The sequence below is a fragment of the Rissa tridactyla genome, chromosome 2 (assembly GCF_028500815.1).
Source record: "Rissa tridactyla isolate bRisTri1 chromosome 2, bRisTri1.patW.cur.20221130, whole genome shotgun sequence".
Classification (NCBI taxonomy): domain Eukaryota; kingdom Metazoa; phylum Chordata; class Aves; order Charadriiformes; family Laridae; genus Rissa; species Rissa tridactyla.
The window spans coordinates 91,154,152-91,173,210 of NC_071467.1; the positions used below are offsets into that span (position 1 = coordinate 91,154,152).

Sequence of the window (19,059 nt, forward strand, 5' to 3'; positions counted from 1 at the left end):
AAGCAGACTAAATCAAGGAGATACATAAAGAGCAGGAATAATGACAGATGCAGACAGTTCATTTCTTCCTACTGTCAAATTTGTGAGTTGAGCCTGGTGGGATGCCACCAGCAGTGATGGTGACCATTACAAAGCTTGGCTGTATTTAGCCCACTCGGTCACTGCTTGGCCAGGCTCCTGTTGATTTCAGTGGGCGTTCGCATGAGAAGGTGCGAGTCCCTCCTCCCCAGAAATGGGAATTCCCTGCCAAACTACTCTGTTAGATAGCTTGAGCAAGAGTATTGAATTCCTGGCGTATTTTCAGTACACTAGTTAGCACCTCTGATGTGGTAAGCTAAACAATTCTGATCTTGAATATAGAAAGTGAAACACTTAGATTTGTGGGAAGAAGAGCTTTATTTCAGAGAGGTGCTGAAGTTTATATGAAAATACATAACTTACAGCACACACCTGAGCAAAAATTACCCAATGAGAACAAGAACCATCTCTAAATGTGCTTTTTATGTGTGGATTTGAATGTGTTAAACATTATGTATGTCACTGCACTTATTTTAATTCTTATGTAGGCAGGCACAAGTCTTCCCTACGTTGTACTTTGTCTAATTCATACCCATGCAAAACACGGACCAAGTAGGAGTAAATTGAATTGGTTGCACCTTTTGGTTAGATACATGAATAACTAGTCTGAATGTAAAGTAGCTGAAAACAATGCTCTTTTTACCTAATGTTTGCATGTCTGCTAACATGAAGGATCACACATTTCACACAGTTCCTGCACAATAATAATTGCAGATGGTAAATGTCCCGTTACTCATGTAGCTGGCCATTTTTGTATGCAATTACCAGAATTGCATGCTCAGTTCCAGTAACCACGTGCACAAAAATAGGCTGCAACAAGCTGCTTAGGACGGTTAATAACATGGTCCAAAGTCTCAGTCTTTATTGTTGTGTTGTTTTACGCTGTTTTTGCAAGAGAAATGAGGTAGGAATGAGTTTTGTTGTTGCCTATTCGAGCAAAAGGAGGCGTACATCCACATGTAGTGCTGGGGCTGCAGGACTGCGGAATTTCTGCATTGACCTGCATATGGCTTAGCATATGCATATGGGCCAGAAGAGAGATACTGCACCCAGTGACCAGCCGTAGCGGATGGTTCAAATACGGAATGAGCAGCTTATGAAATTTTGCATTTAAAGTACACGCATCCTGAACTAGCTGTGTCGTCGTGAGGCGTTAAGTCTTTGCCATAAGCAATTCAAAATCAGGCTGCAGTAGTTCAGAGAATACTTAATCGGCACTTCGCTTTTTTGCATATCACTGGTCTCATCAGATCTAATATGTGTTTTTTTCCCGCCTCTACAAACTTCTTCGCCTTAAAGGACTCATGAAGGAAATAATTAAAAAGTACGCAGAGGAAAACTGTCTGAGCAGAAGGGGCAGAAATCCAAGGTGCTTTAGGGAGGCGCCCCAAACGCTCTTTTGGATGATTATTAATTTTTTTCTTACTATTATTTTATGACGCTGTTTATGTTTAATTACTCATGTTTTCCTAACCTGTGTGACAGGCATAATTTGAAGAGCAACAGTAATGATCAAGCCGTGGAAGCGCCAGCTGCTGCCTACGTGCTCAAGCAAGCATAGAGCAGGCAGTGTCAGGAGACAGTGCTGTCTCTTGATTAGATCTGAACTTCTTTTTCATGTTGAATGAAAATGTTCCTGACTGTTATTATTTAAATATAAACGATGCCAAAAGGTGCTATGAGAAGTCAGAGCTCTCTCAGTTCGCTGCCTGTACGGAATAGTAACTTCATGGGACTTTACTGCAGTATGTGCTGTTAAAATATATACTGGTTTATTTTTGAAAGATACAATTGGTTTATTTGGGTCTTTTTAGTTTAAACTGCCAGACAGCCCATCTAGGTTGATATGATTTTATTTTTTTTAATGTCAGTGAACAATTTCAGTCTTTATATTTTCAAATCAGACCTCAAGACCACAGAAATTAGCAGTTTTGCCGTATACTGTGTGCTAGCGTACTGTGAAGCTCATTTAGAAGCTGCAGTATCATTTTGGTTTGGCTTTTTCTGGTTACTAAAGGTTTGGGGGTTTTTTTAATGCGTCAGTTGTGTGCTACTGCAGTGAGATGTTGTGAGTAGCACTGTTCAACTGGTAGTAAGTAGTACATTATCAGAACGTGAAATCTTTTCTGATACTTTTCTAAGAGTAAGTGGGGATTTAATTATATAATTTGTGTATACCTTGGCAAAAGTTTATAAAGTGTTGACCAGCTTTTGTGATAAGTTTGAATGCTTTTATATTTCTTTAAAAACAAACAAACAAATGCATGGGATGATGCACTTCTAAAAAGTTTTGCTGAAGTCTGATGTCTTTGGGAGAGAAAATGGAATCAGGGAAAAGGGAAAGCATTCCTCTGTGGGCTGCAGCATCAGTGCACTTCAGGGTCCTTCCTTGCAAATGACAAAGTGAATCCCTGCCTGAACGGCAGTGAAGTGAAATAAATTTGTTTGTTGCCAACCTTTGCAGTCCTGTAATTAATACCATATTATCCTGCTTGTTTGTTTGTTTTCATAAAGCAGAAATTTCTGGAATCCTGTGATTACACAAATCTCAACTTTTTGACATGTTATGTTTTTGCTCTGACCTTTTATATGTAGAGAAAATCTTTGAGACACAGAAAGCAAACCAATAAACTCATGAGTTCTGCTACTCCCAAGTCAATAATAGGGGCCTGGAGAGGAAAAGTTGAGCAAACGATAATTTCTTAACATTACTAGGGTGAGTATTTGATTTTTATGTGAAAGAAGATACAAAAGGAAATCCAGGGGCAGAAATAGAAGTGAAACTTCAGACAAACAAGAAATACGTGGTTAAATAAGCCACCTGCTGCATCAAGGTGCTGTATGTCCACTCATCCTTGGAGCAGTTTGCTGCTGGGGGGCTGCTTGCTACAAATCAAGGGCAAGGACTTATTCAGGGCAAATTATGCCAGATGCACTGTGAGGTGAACGCTGCAGCTGTTTTATCTGTAGTAAGCCATATATCAGAGGGAAGTGGTGGGATACAGCCTGGGTTCTCTTCTTGCTCCTCCTGCCAAGGTGTTGGTGAAGTCCCTAAATCATCCTGCCTCTCAGCTTTGTAAAATGGGGATGACAGTGCTTTCTTGCTATTATAATGTCATTACTATTGCTTAATTATATAAAATCTGTACCTTTCTTCTCTGGTGGTCCTTCATAGTCATTGTAGTGCTGCTGTGAAGCAGTTCTATTTTGTCTAAATGGTATTACATCTAGTTGAAGTCTTGCTCAGGTTACAAGTGGAATGAAGCTGCCAAGAAGTTTATCTAGATTTCTTCAGCTGTTTTTTTTTTAGATTCTCTGTAGATACATGACAATTCTGTCATTTATGGCTTTATGTGTCCGTACGTATTCCAATTACATCAAACAAAGTAAACCCAGCCATAAGGTTTACTGGTGACCTGCACTGGAAAAGAGATGCGAGTCGTAGATGAATTCTAACAGAATATTCCAGGAGGTGATATTTGACTTTGACAGATTTTCCGAGAAAGGGCTGCCATTTCCGTGTTTGTGCAATGTATGATGGGACCCTTAACTGGCGTCTCTGCCCTGCCAAAACGTGAACGAAAAATAGGATTGCTTCTCTGAGAAACAGCTCTTTCTTTCATATCGAAACCTGGCAGTAGACAATTCCTGTGTCAATGGTCTCAAGAGACACTTTCCTTGTAAAGGAGTCAAGTGATGGATGAGGCATCTCGCATTTTAAACATTATACAGGTGAAAGCACTGGATTATTCTGAGCCCATGCCTACACTCTGTGTGTCTGAGTAGTTTGCTTTGTGGAACTGAAGTAGGTTTGGTAAGAAGGGCAGGACCATTAGACAATGCGAACTGTTTTCCTTCTGTAATGCTTTTTCATATTTGACTGCTGCAGGGTGAAATAAGGAAGAATATTTTTGGTAACAGATCAAAAATTCCTTTCTCGTTTAATTGAAACTGTTTAAGAGAAGAAGGTCACTGAGAGGACAGATTTCAAGAAGTGGTATTTGCATTTGGTGATGCTTTGGAAAGAAACAGAGTATATTATGCATGCTTTTAAAGTATATATGGCGAACGCACTGCCAAATCTGTGGAATTTTATAGGCAGCTACTGTGAACAGTAATAGCAGTAAATGAATCTGCTTTTTACCCCTACTGAAACTGGCACTGTAAGCTTTAGGAGGTCCTTTTGCTTTTTTAAAACTTATTTCAACATACTTCAGCCCTGTCAGCAAACCTCTGCTGTGTTAGTGGTAATATAAATTGTCTCCCAAACCCTGCAATATTGTACACAAAATCCAGAACCTGAATGAAGAGAAAGCTGACACTGGTATGTGATGTAGTACCACTGGAAAAGAAAAAGCAACAGGTCTGTGAGGATACATAAAGAGTACCTGGGGGGAAAAAAATGAGAAAATGTTCAAGGGAGAAGATCATTATAGCAGAAAGGAGAGGAAAACAAAATCTCAGTGTGAGGTGGCATATTTTAAGGGTGAAGGAGAGATGGGGAAGTAAGGCCAGGTTTAAGAGGACGTTTGTGAGGAACAGGAGAATGATGCTCAAAAGAGAAATGGGAGGAGCTTGAGTGAGAGAGAGAGATTGGGAGAGACATCAAATTAGGAAAGAAAAATGTCTTACAATAAAAAGAGATAAATAATATTTCAGAGGAAACTAAATTAGCCAAATCATGGGAAAGATTTAAACAACAAGGAAAGTGAGAGAAATTAAATACCAAGGAAAGGGAAGGACGGAACAGAACAAAATACTGATCTTCAAAATAAAATAGTTGTATTAATTTTATTGTTTTCTTGGAAGATTTTGTGGTGGGTCAGATGTCTGCTCTGAGAGAAAGTGAAAGATAGAATAGGAAAAACTGTGATTTTTGTTTTCCAGGCTTTCCTGTGCAGGAAATGTAATAGGAAGTTATTTTTATTAACCAAGATCAGAGAACATGCAACAACAAACTACCAAGAATGGTGTGGAAAATCCAGTTATTTTTCCAGTCAGACCAGAAGAACCTGTGGCCATTGACCAGCAGGAGCCTAAGGGTCAGATTATTCAGCAGCAGGATCAGTGAAATGAATGGCTATTGGAATCTGTGTGTCTTTAAGTATATGCCAACCAACTTACATCACAGACAAAAAAAATCTTGAACACCATGTAGCTGATATTTGTAGCCATTCATGAATTGCTTTGCAATCTGTTTTGTCTACCTAATCAACACAGAAAGCGGACTTGTTTGATTTCATTTGCAAGCGTGAAACCAATTGATTTTACGGAGATATACTGCTTGCTGAGCGGTATTTTTCCATCAAGGCAGTCAGGTTACAGTGGCCATCAAAAAATGATGATGCAGAAAAGCCAGAACAGTGAGAGACTTGGATAGACAGGAGGGGAGTGTCTTTTGCAAAGTGTTTTGGTGGTTGTCAGGTGGAATGCAGCCCTTGGTTCAGCATAAGCATGATGCTGACTGTGCTTGGGAGGGCTTTATCCTTTCAAAAGCTGTGAGATGCTGTGGCAAGCCCAAATCCCTAACATAGTTGCAAGGGACTGGGGGGAGCACAATGACTTTATTTGTGGTGGAGGCCCCATCTCTGGAGACATTCAAGGCCAGGCTTGATGATACTCTGAGCAACCTGATCTAGTTGAGGATGTCCCTGGTTACTGCAGGGGGGTTGGACTAGATGACCTTTAAAGGTCCCTTCCAACCCAACACATTCTATGATTCTACGATTCTATGATTTGCAGGAATAGCATGCTTTTCATCGCTAAAGGAAACATTCAGCTGGCTACTTTGCATGGACTTACCAGTGACCAGCGTTTCATCTTGGCAGTCTTGGTTGAACACACATGCAGAACAGAAATACATTTGTTTATGGGCAGGAAATGCATAAGCCTTTTAATGGATAAAGCATGAGTTTGAAGCATTAAACGTGACCTGCTTTGTTGTATGCCAGTACCTGCAAAGGGTTATTCTTTGTAGTGTCCTACTTGGACTCAAGCACTAAAGCTTTCATCAAAGTAAATCTGATTATTTTGCACGTGGTTTTCCTGAAAGGATGTTATGATTTTCTAGATGTTTGGTGGCTGGTGATAAATTAGGCTTTTATGATGTCATGTGAAAGGCCACTGCTTGGACTTCCTTCTCTATCAAGCGTGCTGGAGAATACATTTGGGACGTACTCACAATCAGAAATTATCCTACCTTGTTTTACTTTAACCCTTCTGCGGACCATTGCTTGCTCTGTAACTAGAGGTGTTCGGGCCAGGATAGCTTCACTTTTGCAGACAGGAGACCCATGGTATCCTGTCCTGAGTCCCCTCCATATACTGTGTTTGAAATGGATTTATTTTTTTTTTCCTTGGGTAACAAAGCCTCAGCTCATGAGCTCCCTTTTAAGCCTTTCACAGCTTAAATTCTTTCCATTTATTGTGTCTTGAAAAGGGTTTTCAAATCAGATGGGGGCTTTAGTGAGAAACTGGAATGCAGTGAGGGGTGGGGGCGAAGGTGATGCATCTCATAAATTAGGTCAGGTTTATGACCATGTAGAGGGATGCTGCTTCTAAAAAAAAAACCAGTCAGCAGTAAAAGGCAGTACCTAACTGCTTTGTCCAGAGAAGTGGCAGCTCGCTGCTTCGTCCCCTGTACTGCAGGGAGGGAGTATTTTACAACTGTTTTTCGAACAATGAGAAATGACTAACCATCCTCCATGCTAACCCTTTTGTACTAGTTAATCCATAGCAGGAAGGAAGGCAGGAAGAGAGAAGTATCCATCCCTTCTCTGTCCTTCCCCACCCCAATCTTAGCACAAGCTTCAGGGGGAGAGAGGTAATGTAACGTAACGGGTAAGGGAGGCAGTGTCACCTCTTCTGCCCAACCTGAGTCACAGGCAAGCCTTCAGTGTAGTGAGATGACCACTGCACACACGGCAAAGGCAGCAATTGCTCTTACAGGTGGGTTAGAATTTTCCAATGACATGCTCCTTAGATGGAAAATGACATTTTGAGTGTTTTTTTTATCAGAGCAAATACAACAGCACACCCTTCCAAAAAAAAAAAAAAAACAACAATTAGTATCATTTTGATGTTAACATAACAAACGCCTTGATTTTTTCAGAGGGGTGAATATCCATAGGGGTAGTAAAATCACCACAAGCAATGCATCCTGTACAAGATAAAGAATTCATCCTATGGAGTAGCAATATCCTGCTAATCGTAGATCTGCATTCATTAAATTGCTGCTTAATGCTGTAAAGATAGATAGATAAATATCTATAGGTAGAATACAAGATCACTGTCCTAATGTTTATTGTTTTGTTGCTTATCGTTTGGTATTTGACTGGCAATGATAACTAAACCTATGAACTTTTCCAATATAAGTTGTTATAAATTAAGTATTTTTTTAGTGGAAGAAGAGAAGAAACTAAGTAGCCTTCCAGCATGGATTTCTGGGGTTATCAGTTTTCCTATTCACCTTGACATGTCAATTAGTGAACGCAGCGAACCCTAAGGGCCCATATTCCATTTTCCAGGAAGAAATGTAGCCGTTACTACACAATTAACCTCTCTGAAATCAAACAGCTTCAAAGAGTGATTTCCTGGTGTTTGCAGAAAATTTGAAGAGTAGGGAGCGATGAGAAAAAATAATCGGAGTGGATTAAAAAAATTGTGCGAATCGCATTTAATAATTTTAAAAGGTACCATGCCCTTGCCTAAATAATACATACTGTGTGTGGCAATCAAACCACGTCCACTGAAGACATGATTATCTTACTCTCCCCCACCCAAAATTGTTGTCAGAGTAGCAAACAGGCCACAATGAAGCAAGAAGCAAACACATTTAATAGTGAACAAAAGCAGGACTTGGAGCGAAAAGAGAAGGAACTTGTTCTTTTCCTATACTGCAGCTGATCTCCACCCATGTGAAAGAGATTCGTCCCCCACAGAGCCTTGGTTTTTAGTGATGTGAAGGTGACACACGGCCGCTCGCTCTACCTTCTGGCCCAGGAGCCTGAAGAAACCTGCTCGTATGCAACCTTCCCAAAACCTCTGCTGCAAAGAGAAAATGTACAAACGCTGCTAACCCATGTCATGCAAAATCCAGGTTGTTCAAACACCTCTTTTATGCACAGGTTAGCTTGAAGCATGCCTGAAGCTCGCACGTCGTTTCCTATCGGCAGCCAGGCTACAGGGCAGTGACGGCCAATGGGAGTGGTACCACCTTTACCCAGCATTCGCAAAGAGCAATTCTATTTTGTTAGAAGAGTTGGAAAAGCTTAGTTTGGTTCGTAATAACACATAGCATTTAAGTATTAGTTTGCATTTTAGCAAACATGCTAAAGGTTTTTAGCTGTGATGTGTGCGTTTGGATGACTGGGTATGCCATAGCAGAAAGAAAGTGTTTATGTGTCCAGCTCTAATACCTGAACTATCATAATTATGGTCTGTACATGGCAAATTAAATGGGTTTGATCTTCTTCCTCTCCTCCAGAAGTTCCCTGCTTTTTCAGCAGAGGCATTCCCGTAAACTAGAAACAATCTCGCAGCCTTTCAGTGCTTAAAGGGGGCCTACAGGAAAGATGGGGACAAACTTTTTAGCAGGGCCTGTTGTGATAGGACAAGGGGTAATGGCTTTAAACTAAAAGAGGGAAGATTTAGACTAGATATAAGGAAGAAACTTTTCACAATGAGGGTGGTGAATCACTGGAACACGTTTTCCAGAGAGGTGGTAGATGCCCCATCCCTGGAAACATTCAAGGTCAGGTTGGACAGGGCTCTGAGCAACCTGATCTAGTGGAAGATGTCCCTGCTTACTGCAGAGGGGTTGGACTAGATGACCTTTAAAGGTCTTTTCCAACCCAAACTATTCTATGATTCTATCATTCTATTCAGAAGCCACTTCAGTGTTTTGCAGAGCTGTGAGCTGAGGTTACAATTACACTCTCATCCAAGCTGGGGAACACCTTCCAGATCTTCTCAAGAGAGCAGAGCTGGGCCTCGGGGCAAAGCGAGAGGGAGGGAAGCACCCGTCGCACCGCAGCCAGCTGCAGCAATTTTGCCGTTGGCAGCAGCGGGGCTTTCCCTGCTGGGGAAGGGGACGCGGACACCCTTCAGCCCACCTCACGCTTGGGATCCCGAAAAGCACCCATGGCCCAACTCGCGGCGGGATGCCCTGGCGCAGAGCTACGCTGATTCCCGTGCGGGACGGCTCCTGACCGAGACAGCTCAGCTCCAGATCCAAAGCAAGGGAAATTCAGCACTGGCTTCAGGGATATCGGGCTGTAATTCAGGAGGAATTTTATCTGGCTCGAGGGACAGCACTGGCCAAGATGTTTTCTCAGGCTTGGCTTGGCAAGCTAATAGATCTGAGCAGTGCTCAGCCCTGCGAGGGGGCTCCTGTGCCTGCAGCTCCGCCAGTGCTTGCACCGTGGACGAGGTCTGCACGTGGGTCTCCGGGGGATGCGTGCGGGCCATGGCCTCTCCTCCATTCACTGGGGCACTGCATTTAGGCTTGGGCGACGAGGCTCCCGAGGCACCCGGGGCCGGCTCCCCCTGCTTCGCCGCTTTATCTGCGGTGCCGGTGGCGCTGCCAAGGGCCGGGGCTGAGGGAGCCCCTTTCCCCGGAGCGGAGCATTGTTCCCGGCCTCCGGCCGCCGCGTGGCCCCCGCTGATGGACAATACCGCCCGACCCCGACTTCCTGAGCAGACCAGACAGCTTGCTGTTTTCTTCTGCGTCTCTTATCACCCCCTGTCATTGAAAGAGAGAGGTCTGGCTTTGGCTTCGGTTTGGGCTGATAGGCAGCAGCGAAGTGGAAAAGGCGCAGGGGAGGGAGGGGAAGAGGAGGAGGAGGAGGGAGAGGAGCTCCATTACTGTTATTATCGCCCTAATGTTTATTGCTGCGCCGAGTTCATTTGCCTTAACCCTTTGGAAGCTGGTCAAATTAAAGATTATCAAACCGATAAGATAAAGCCGCTGTTCTAACGCCCCTGGTTCCTGGCGGAAAAGCGAAGGCTGTGCTCAGGTTTTTATTGACCGTCCGGCTTGTGTTGACACCTTGTTGCTGGCGTACAGCGGAGTCCCGAGATAAGACCTTACCCTAAAGATGCCCGGCACTCGCAGCCTGACGAGGTCTGTCAGAAGTGCCGGGGCTCAGCCCCACGCAGAATCAGCCCTTTCCTCAAGTCGTTCTTCCCCCTCCCCTTCCCCCCCTCGACACGGTTTTAGTAAAAGTGGAGCTTTCTGAATAAGGAGGGGATTTGCACAGGAAAACATGCTAGGGGGAAAAAACATTATGCCTCTTATTTTAAATGGCATTTTGTTATATGTGAGTTTCAGCCTATTGGTTGCTTTTGCCTTTTGCCTTTTCCTGTGGTTCTTTGCAAACAATACTGTCTTTCTGCAAAAGACTGCTGACCCAGGAGTGGAAAGCAGTCTGTTCATGCTGCATTAAAACAAATTTAGATCAGGAACCAAATTCACTGGCATTCTTCTATTCCCTTGGTACCCTAACTGCTCCACAACTTTGCTTTTCTAAGAACAGTGGAAAAGAAAAAATGAAAACTGAGCGACACATTACGGCTCTTCTTAAATTCCTGAAGATGTTTACTGTGTTCCTGTTAGGCTTGGGCTTTGCTCATTGACATGTTTTATCTTCAGTCTCCTCATATTTTCTGTGGAGATAGGAGTCTCTTGCTTTATAACTATGCTTTTTTTTTCCCCTGTTACTATAGCTATTATAACAAACACTACCCTCTGCAAAGAAATCGAGCCAGCGCTCTCTGCCTCGTGGATCTCCGTAAAGCACTTACAGAGCGACGTACGGCAGACTCAGCGCTTATTACTGTGACTCCTTCTGGGGTTTGATCTGAGCTTAGCTGAACCGTGCATTGAATTTTGCACCAGCAAGGTGCACGTTTACAGGCTCTACAGCTCTGAATTCAGTGAGATCCTGCTACTTTTCTTAACGGAGTTGGACAGGGAATAGCTCGGCTGAAGTCCCAGAAGCTGCTCTCCAGTGTTGCATCTGGGTTAAGACACAACGTCCCCAGGCCTGGTGGCAAGAACACCAGGGAACGAAGGGATAAGGGAACGGAGAGATAAGGGTGATGGTAGAAGAGCTGCCTGGTGAGCAACGCGTGCAGTCTCCTTATTCTTTGCAACAAACACTTTAACGGGGCTGTTCTTCCAGCAGTGAGCTGCAGCAGATGCCCAGATACATCGTGGGGCTGACGTTACTACTGAGATGTGCTACGTGAACCCTCATTAAAAATTGCTACGAAAAATGCTCCAAAAAGTGCACAAAAGGGGAGAATGATTCATAAGATAAACTTTGATGTATACATCACTGAGATATAATGGTGAAAATGCAAAACGGCAAGCTAATGTTGTCTAATTAAGTAGCTATGTTTATTAATTTTGCTTTTAATGGGACGAGTTAAAGCTGAAAGGCGACTGTTTTAAGAAGGAAATAAGGCAAATAAAACACAAGCAGGGTTTGCAGGAAACTTTGGCCCCTACACTCTTGAAATCCTTCCCGACAAAAGAGTGCAAGACTAAACACGCAAGCCAGAGCCTGCGCCGAGCTGGGGCTGTGCTCTTTACTTAGGGGAGCTCTGATGTAGCAAATCATCTTCCAGGCAGCCGTGCTGATTGTGAACGTAACCCTGGCCGCCTTTCAGATGCAGTAAAACTGTTGTGTGCTTAGATCGAGCCTGTTTATTTTTAGAGGTAAAGCCTTGTCCCTGCTGCAGCGAGCGGAGCTGGGCACGATTCCATCGCAGGTGTTTTGCTGAGGACTCGGTCTCAGTTTTATTCTGGTGTAAGAGAGAGCAAAAGCTGGCGCTCGGTGCTGGCTTCAGCGAAGGCACATTCTAAAGGGAATCAGCTGAGTTGTCGGAATAAAGGAAGCCTTGGCCTTCTTTCAGGCCATGCTATCTCCTTTTTCTCACATTGTCTCGAGGCTTTAAATTTTCAGTTAAAGTTAATTGAATGAGACAGTGATACATGGCACAGTGAAACCAGATCAATCACTGCGCGAGTCAAAATAGGAGTCGTGATGACACTCAGAACAAGAGCTTGGGAAATGTGATATTTACATTAAAATACTTTACATTTTTGTCTCATGGTTTTAAAACCAAATTTAAAAATGCCTTACTACATCGCATAGCAAATTTCTCTCTGTTTTCTGTATGTATTTGCATGTATGGTTTTGGACAATAAAAATGAATTATTATAAAATCAGATTTAGTAATACCGGGATATTTTCTACGCAGTTCCACAGCCTCATTTACAGAAAAGCTAAAACAGAAAAACTCACATCGGATAAACCCATTCTTTCCTCTGAGAGCCAGTCTTATTACATTGAGGTGCTTATAAAGCCGTAGGAGAGTTTACTCTCATATTAAGTGGCAACAGAGAATTTGACTGTTGTCTTTTCCATCTTCCTGCCCTTTAAATATTTACCTGGATGTTATTTCTAACTCTTTAACTTGCAGTTAAAACTCGTCATTACTGTGCACTTATGTTAACTACATTTGCATGGAAAATAAGGGCTTGTTCCTCCCAAAATGTATAAGTAAAACCAAAGACTTAATTTTATGTTCATGATCCGAGTACTGTAAAAACAACAGAAAGCCTTAATCGGTGTTTTCAGGTTTGCAAACTCTCAGCTCGGTATCTAAATCCTCAGGGTTTTCACGGAGTCAAAGGGCTTTGTTTTCCTGTCAGTAGGTAAAGCGCCACGCCACAGAAAAAGTTATCCTGCAGGAATACAAAACGTAAACTTGTGTCATTTCATCAGGTGCCTTTCCATCAGGAATAGGGATACTGGGCAATTTACTTGCAGCAGCTGCTGTTTTTCGAGAACACTCTCCCATCCCACCCCACCCCACTCCACCCCCCCCAAAAAAAAAAAATTCCAGGTTTTCTCCTGTGGAACTTCACCTCTTCTTTGCTTTCTGATCTGGTTGTACTTCCAGAAAGCGAAGCCCTGACACTGAAGAATCAATACATTTTAATGACCAGCATGCCAGAGGTTTTTCGGTTGTGGGGGTTTTTGTGCCTTTTTTTTTTTTTTTTTTTTTTTTTTCCCTTTTGGAAGCCTGACAGATGCATCTCTGGTTTCAGTGAAAGACTTGAATAATATAAACAAGCAGTCATTCCGTTCCATGAGGAGCTTTTTTTAATATTCTTATTTTATTGTAATTACCTTATTGTTTTCATATTATGAGCTACTTGTAGAAAAATACAGGAAACGTGACTGCAATACAATCCTTTAATCAGGAATAGCTTTGTTCCAGTCATCATTTCCATTCAGTGTTGAAACTTTGACTAAGAAGAATGCAATCAAACCTTGAATTTAGATGTAATGTGGTGGTAATATTACGGTTTCATTTGATCTCTATACCTAGTAACTTCTATAAGAGAACATTTTAAAAAGTGTCTAGGAGACATTTTATCCGTAATGCTATTTTCAAGTAAATCTAACTATGAAGTAGTGTTTCTCAAAAGTATGCAAGCTTCTTCAGGAGAGCCATTAAAAATCTTTTAACCTAAGTCAGCTGGGGAATTCGTATTATCATATATATTAAATCTTCTTTTTTCTCTCTTTTTTTTTTCCTTTGCTCACGGATTATGCCATAATACCTTTACTGCATCATTGTTAAAGCATGTGAACTTTTAAAGGAAAAATACTCTTTTTTTAAAAAAAAATTATTTAAATTGATTTGATATACTAGTTGTTTGTGTTATCTCTATGTATAATCCAGCACTGCAAGTAACTTCACTTTTACTGATTTGCACCATCCCCCCAACCCTATTTTGGCCTATTCAGCAGCTGAGTGTTTATGTTTTTGAATGAAGGGCTGGAATTAGGTAAAGTATTTTTTTAGATAAACTGTTTTAACAAAAAGCATTTGTCCAAGAAAGTTAAAAGACTGCTCCCAAGCTGTTCAAAAGCAGAATGCAGCTACATACAGCAGGCAATGGCAATTCATTCTGTTCTTCCTGGTCCTTTTTTTAAAAAAAAATAATAAAAATGGGAAGCCGGTATCCTAGATAGGCTCGGTTTGAAAGGATGTTTCAATATAAAGATTGTAGATATAAACTTATTACTTACACGGCATTTATGAAAATGAAACCCTAAGTTTTATGGTATGGCTTTTATGACTTAAAACTAGATGGTATTAAAACACTTCACTTCTAGTTAATGGCTTGAATTAGGACTGAATAAAAGGCAATTGTTTTTCCACCGAAATTATTATTTATAAGAAGGATGTCCTTGTTTCCAGGCACATATATACACACATATATAGTGTAAATTAAACCAAACTCCAGATAAAAGGCATACCTCCATGAGCACATTAGGGTCTGATCCAAATTTTATCAAAGCTAGTGGGAGTCTTTCCCATTTCAAACCAGATTTTGCAATCCATATTCACACGACCCTCCAGGGGATCCCTCGAGCTGACGCGGTTTTGCATGACTTGGCCTCAAATGTCTGCTGCAGTTTCTAAAAACCCATTATAGGGCCGCAGTAGGAAATCATTTAGTCTAATTTAAGGAAATCACAGCCTTTTTTTTTATTTATTTTCATATCATTTTGTTCTGATCCATCTGTTTACTCTTTTCTGAAGGCAGGCTGAAATGTTTTTAGCCTAAAGACTGAACTAGTAAAAACGCTGCTGCCTGGAATAGCCTCAGCAGACGTGTTTGTTCCACATCCCTTTCTTCGGTGCGATATTTCCTTTGGTGGATTTCCTCTGCTCCTGGAAGCGAGCTGTCTAGCTTTCTGGAGCACAATTATGAAGAAGAATTTCCTACGTTTTACTGCACAGGATGAGGTGATTTTGGAAGTTAGCATGACCTGAACCACACATGCACAAAAGATAGCATCTGAAAAATGTAGTGTGCGGCAGTACAGTTAAAAAATCTACGGCCAGAAAATGCTCGTTGGCTCCACCGCTGGCCAGAGAGTGGAAGAGGGAGGAGAAAGGCAGTCCAGGCATTTTTCAGGAAAGCCTGCTGTGTTACCACCATAAAGTCAAATGCAAGAGCAGAATTCAGCCTTAGCCTTCTTGTTCTGTAATAAAGTTGGGTTGAGTTGGTTTTCTTTAAACCCGGACAGATATAATTGTAGTATTTACTGCTACAGAGAAAGGAAGCTTGTGAGGAGAGATGATATATTTTATTAAATCAACACATACAATTGGGGAAAGGTAACTATTTGAACACAGTATTTGCATTTTAAACGAATATTCAGTCACTTCTTTCATTCACTTAGAAATGCAGTCAATGGAGCTTTTTTCTTTGTTTAATTTTGTTATGTTATTTTTGATGACTAGTTGTGGGATTGTTTTGGTGTGGTAGCACTTTTAACAATACTTGAACAGTAAGGCGAATATGACCAAAGTCTTGGTTTCTGTAATGGTTTCAAGATAATTTCTTTTCATTTATGAGGTGTTTAGACTTTTCTTTGCATGTGGATGCTCAAAATACTCTATAAAAAAGATGTAGGTGTTCAAAAGCTGGATGTTTCCTACTGTTGCATATGGTTACCCATATTCATAACAGTCTTTCAGCATCATCTGTCTGTGATCACGTTTTTATTTGAAAGAGACTAGTTGCCATGTTTGCTCTGTGATTTACATTATTTAAACAAATGGGGGAAAAAAGAATTTGAAACAGCTCATTCAATAGCATGACTAAGACATATGACGACTTCTTTTAAAATGTTCAGCATTATACAGCCATAAGGCTGGAGTTCAAACCCCGCGCACACACAAAAACAAAGAATAACTCTTTCAGTCTGAAATAGCCTGGTGAAAGGATGCTGCCTCCTGGTGATTTATAGGCATATGAGCTCCCACTAAAATTGCATCTTAAAAAGAAATATTTTGTCCTCAGAAGAGTCCCAGCAGTGGCCCAAGCCATGCTCAGCTCACGGGGAAGCACGAGCAACAGGGAGCCATCAAAGTGGGGAAGGTGGACACTTCTCGCATCACCTCTCTCTTCTTTTCCGCAGGATTTTCTGCAAGGGGACTGTACCAAAGCCAGACAAAAGCTGAACTGGAAACCGAGAGTCACGTTTGATGTGAGTGGCCTTTCTGGCATGCTTTGTACCTGCCGGGTGTTCGTGTCCTCTAAAAGAAATCCACGGGGCGGGAAAGGGAAGGGGGGACCCCTGTGTGGGGTGACTCAGGCACACGGAGAAATCCCATTTTCGGTGACCCTGCCTGGGTTCTTGCTTTGAAGACAGCAGCCACCATGGCAGCGATGGGCAGCCCCGGTGCACAGCAGCACACCGACACACACGCTGGGGCTGGGGCCAGGGATGCTTTGAGAAGAGCCCAGCAAAGCCCTGTCCCCTCCTTGTCCTGATGCGGGGGGTTAAGGGGGGCTCATCACGCTGTGGGGTGCTCCTGACATGCTGCCGATTCATCCCCTGTGCCAGGGCCCTCATCTGCCTCTCTCCCTCCTCGCAGGAGCTGGTGAGGGAGATGGTGGACGCCGACGTGGAGCTTATGAGGAACAACCCCAACGCCTGAGCCCTGGCTGGGCCCAGCGAGCGTCACAGGACTCATGCCAGGGGTGCGCCCCACGGCCAGCACTGCCATGAGCCGCCGGGGTGGGTGGCCGCCCCTCCCCGTGGTGGTTTTATTGCTGGCCTGCCTGTATGTGAAAGCCCGGTTTTATCCCCCCCTCCACCCTCCACACCCTCACAGTACCTCTCGCCCCACACGTCATCCCAGGGTCAACCCTGCCTGGGCTAACTCTGGCTCCTGACATTAACTGGGGAGGGGTCGCACACCCCCCCCGATACTGTACCTGCAGTACCGATGAGCCAGCAAGCCCGCTGATTTCCGTTTTTAATTAAAACTCATCTTTCTATCACCTAGGCCCTCCAGCACATTTTTAGTACTTTCTCCCATTTGAAAACAAGTGTCCCCTGCCCTCCGCCCCCCAAACCTCCCCTCTCCTCCAGCAACAACAGCAGCAAACCTCTGGCGCAAATGTGGGCTCGCCATCCCTCCGGCCCTTGCTCCATGGCTTCCCCTCTTCTGCCTTTCCTGAACACTCCTTGTTTTTCTTTCCTGCAGCCTTACCTCCACCCCAGCAGCCCATTTCCACCACTTGAACTCTGTAAAAGTTTGGATAACTTGATATAACTTGCAGTGAAATCGCCTTTTGACCATGCCAAATTAATTCCTAATTGCTGGAATCGCTTTCAAACCAGTCAGAGGGGGGCTTGTAAGCGTTTTTCAGATCTTCATTTCAGAGTGTGCATGAGTCACAGAAAGCCTTTTTGTCCAGCGCCTTCTCGATCTGGGGGTTTAGTGTGTTTTGGATTTTGCACACACCGCCCCCCCCCCCCCCCAATCAACCCATTCCCCTTCCATCCTTTTCCTGCTTACTATAATTAGACCTCAGACAGGAGCTTGAACCATCTTAAAAGATGACTTAAGAAATAAAAAACAAAATAAATAAATAAATAAATAAGCTTTTAAAAAAAAAATAGAAACTTCAAGGTGAGTAAATATTTTTGCACTTTTCGTGCCAAGGTGCCCGGGTTATCCAGAGGTCGTCGAGCCCATACATTTCCTGTTGGTTTAGGATCTTCCACCCACCGATTATTCCCATCTTTTTAGCTTTATGCCTGGAAATGAGCAAAGGGCGAGATACACGGGGGTTGGGGGGGAGACACACAGAATATACACCTTCTCCGAGTGCACCTCTCGCTTTTTTTTTTTTTTTAGTTTGTATTGGGGGGACACCCCTGCGAAAAGGGAAGAGACGGGGCGGGGGCAGAGGGAGCTGGGCTCGGGAGTGGTTTCGTGATGGAAGGGGTGCGGGGGGACGGGGCTGGGGCGCAGCCTGCGGGGAAGCGGGCTGCCGCCGGGAGAGAGAGAGAGCTCTTTGTGCGCCTGCCGCGGAAGGCGGGCGCTTGCCAGAGGTTCGGTGGAAAAATGTGCGAGCTGACGGTGGCCGCGGCCCCGGGCAGCCGGAGGGGAGCAGCCGCCTCCTTTCGGGGGCCGCGGCCCCGCAGGAGCGAGGAGGAGCGCGGCCAGCCCCAGCACACGGCGAAGGAGAAACGCCCGGAGCCCGGCCGCTGCGTGGGAGCCCTTGCTTGCAGGTGCGCGGAGTGCGCACCCTCGCAGGGCGGAGAGGATGGGGGGAGCTGAGGGACCTGTCGGGCGAGGGAGAGGTGTCCCCGTCGCACTCGCTCCTCCAAGCAGCACCCACCGGCCACGGTCCCCGCGGCGCCGTCGGGGCTCCCCCGGCACAGACCAGCGCCCAGCGGAGCGCGGAACGCCCCGTCGGTGGGGAGGCCTGGAAGCGCGCAGCGTCACGCACACGCTGCCACGTCCACGTACACATCCACGCGTGGGTATATTTATACAAAGCCTGCTGGGGTGCTTTACCCCAGGAGTGCGGGCACGACTCCGCCGCTGCGCTTTTTTCTTTTAGAGTAAAATAACAATAAAACCCCTCCCGTGGGTGCGCGTCCTTTGCCTTAGCTGCCCTCCCCCCGCAGCGTTCACCCCGCGTGGGGCCGCTGCGCTGCCCGACAGTACGCGCTCGCCCGCCGCGCCGCGGGCACCCACCCGCGGGTGGCCGCAGGGCTGCGGCCGCGCTCTGCGGGTCGCTGCCGCACATCCCCACGGCAGAGGGGTTCCCTCCCCTCCCTCCCCCCCCCGCCACGGGGCCTGGGATAAGCGGTCACAGGCTGCGGGTGGCGGATCTTTGGTGGCGCAAGTAATTAAAAAAAAAAGAAAGTATTAAAGCGCTTTTATGACAAGGTATTTTTGTATTGCTGGGAACTATTTTTTGCTTACAGTGATTCACCGGCAGGCTTGCTGGTACATCTGAATATGAGTTCACACATCTCTGCAGAGGGCTGGGAACCTTTACATGAGCTGCCAGTTTTCCTTCGACCTCTGGGTTGTTGTTGTTGTTTTTTTTTTCCTGTGGCATCTCTTAACTGTGAC

General features: G+C 44.2%; 2 protein-coding genes across 2 annotated transcripts in view; one reads left to right on the forward strand and one right to left on the reverse strand.

Moving 5' to 3' along the window:
- GMDS (GDP-mannose 4,6-dehydratase) overlaps nucleotides 1-17,501 on the forward strand; it is a 427,577-nt gene extending 410,076 nt beyond the window's left edge. The window contains exons 10-11 of the mRNA XM_054190299.1: nucleotides 16,095-16,163; nucleotides 16,555-17,501. Of these exons, the coding sequence (XP_054046274.1) occupies nucleotides 16,095-16,163; nucleotides 16,555-16,617 (132 nt within the window). The 3' untranslated portion in view covers nucleotides 16,618-17,501. The remainder of the gene's footprint in view (nucleotides 1-16,094; nucleotides 16,164-16,554) is intronic.
- Nucleotides 1-19,059, reverse strand: part of FOXC1 (forkhead box C1) — a 36,242-nt gene that overhangs the window by 5,300 nt on the left and 11,883 nt on the right. The window lies entirely within an intron of this gene.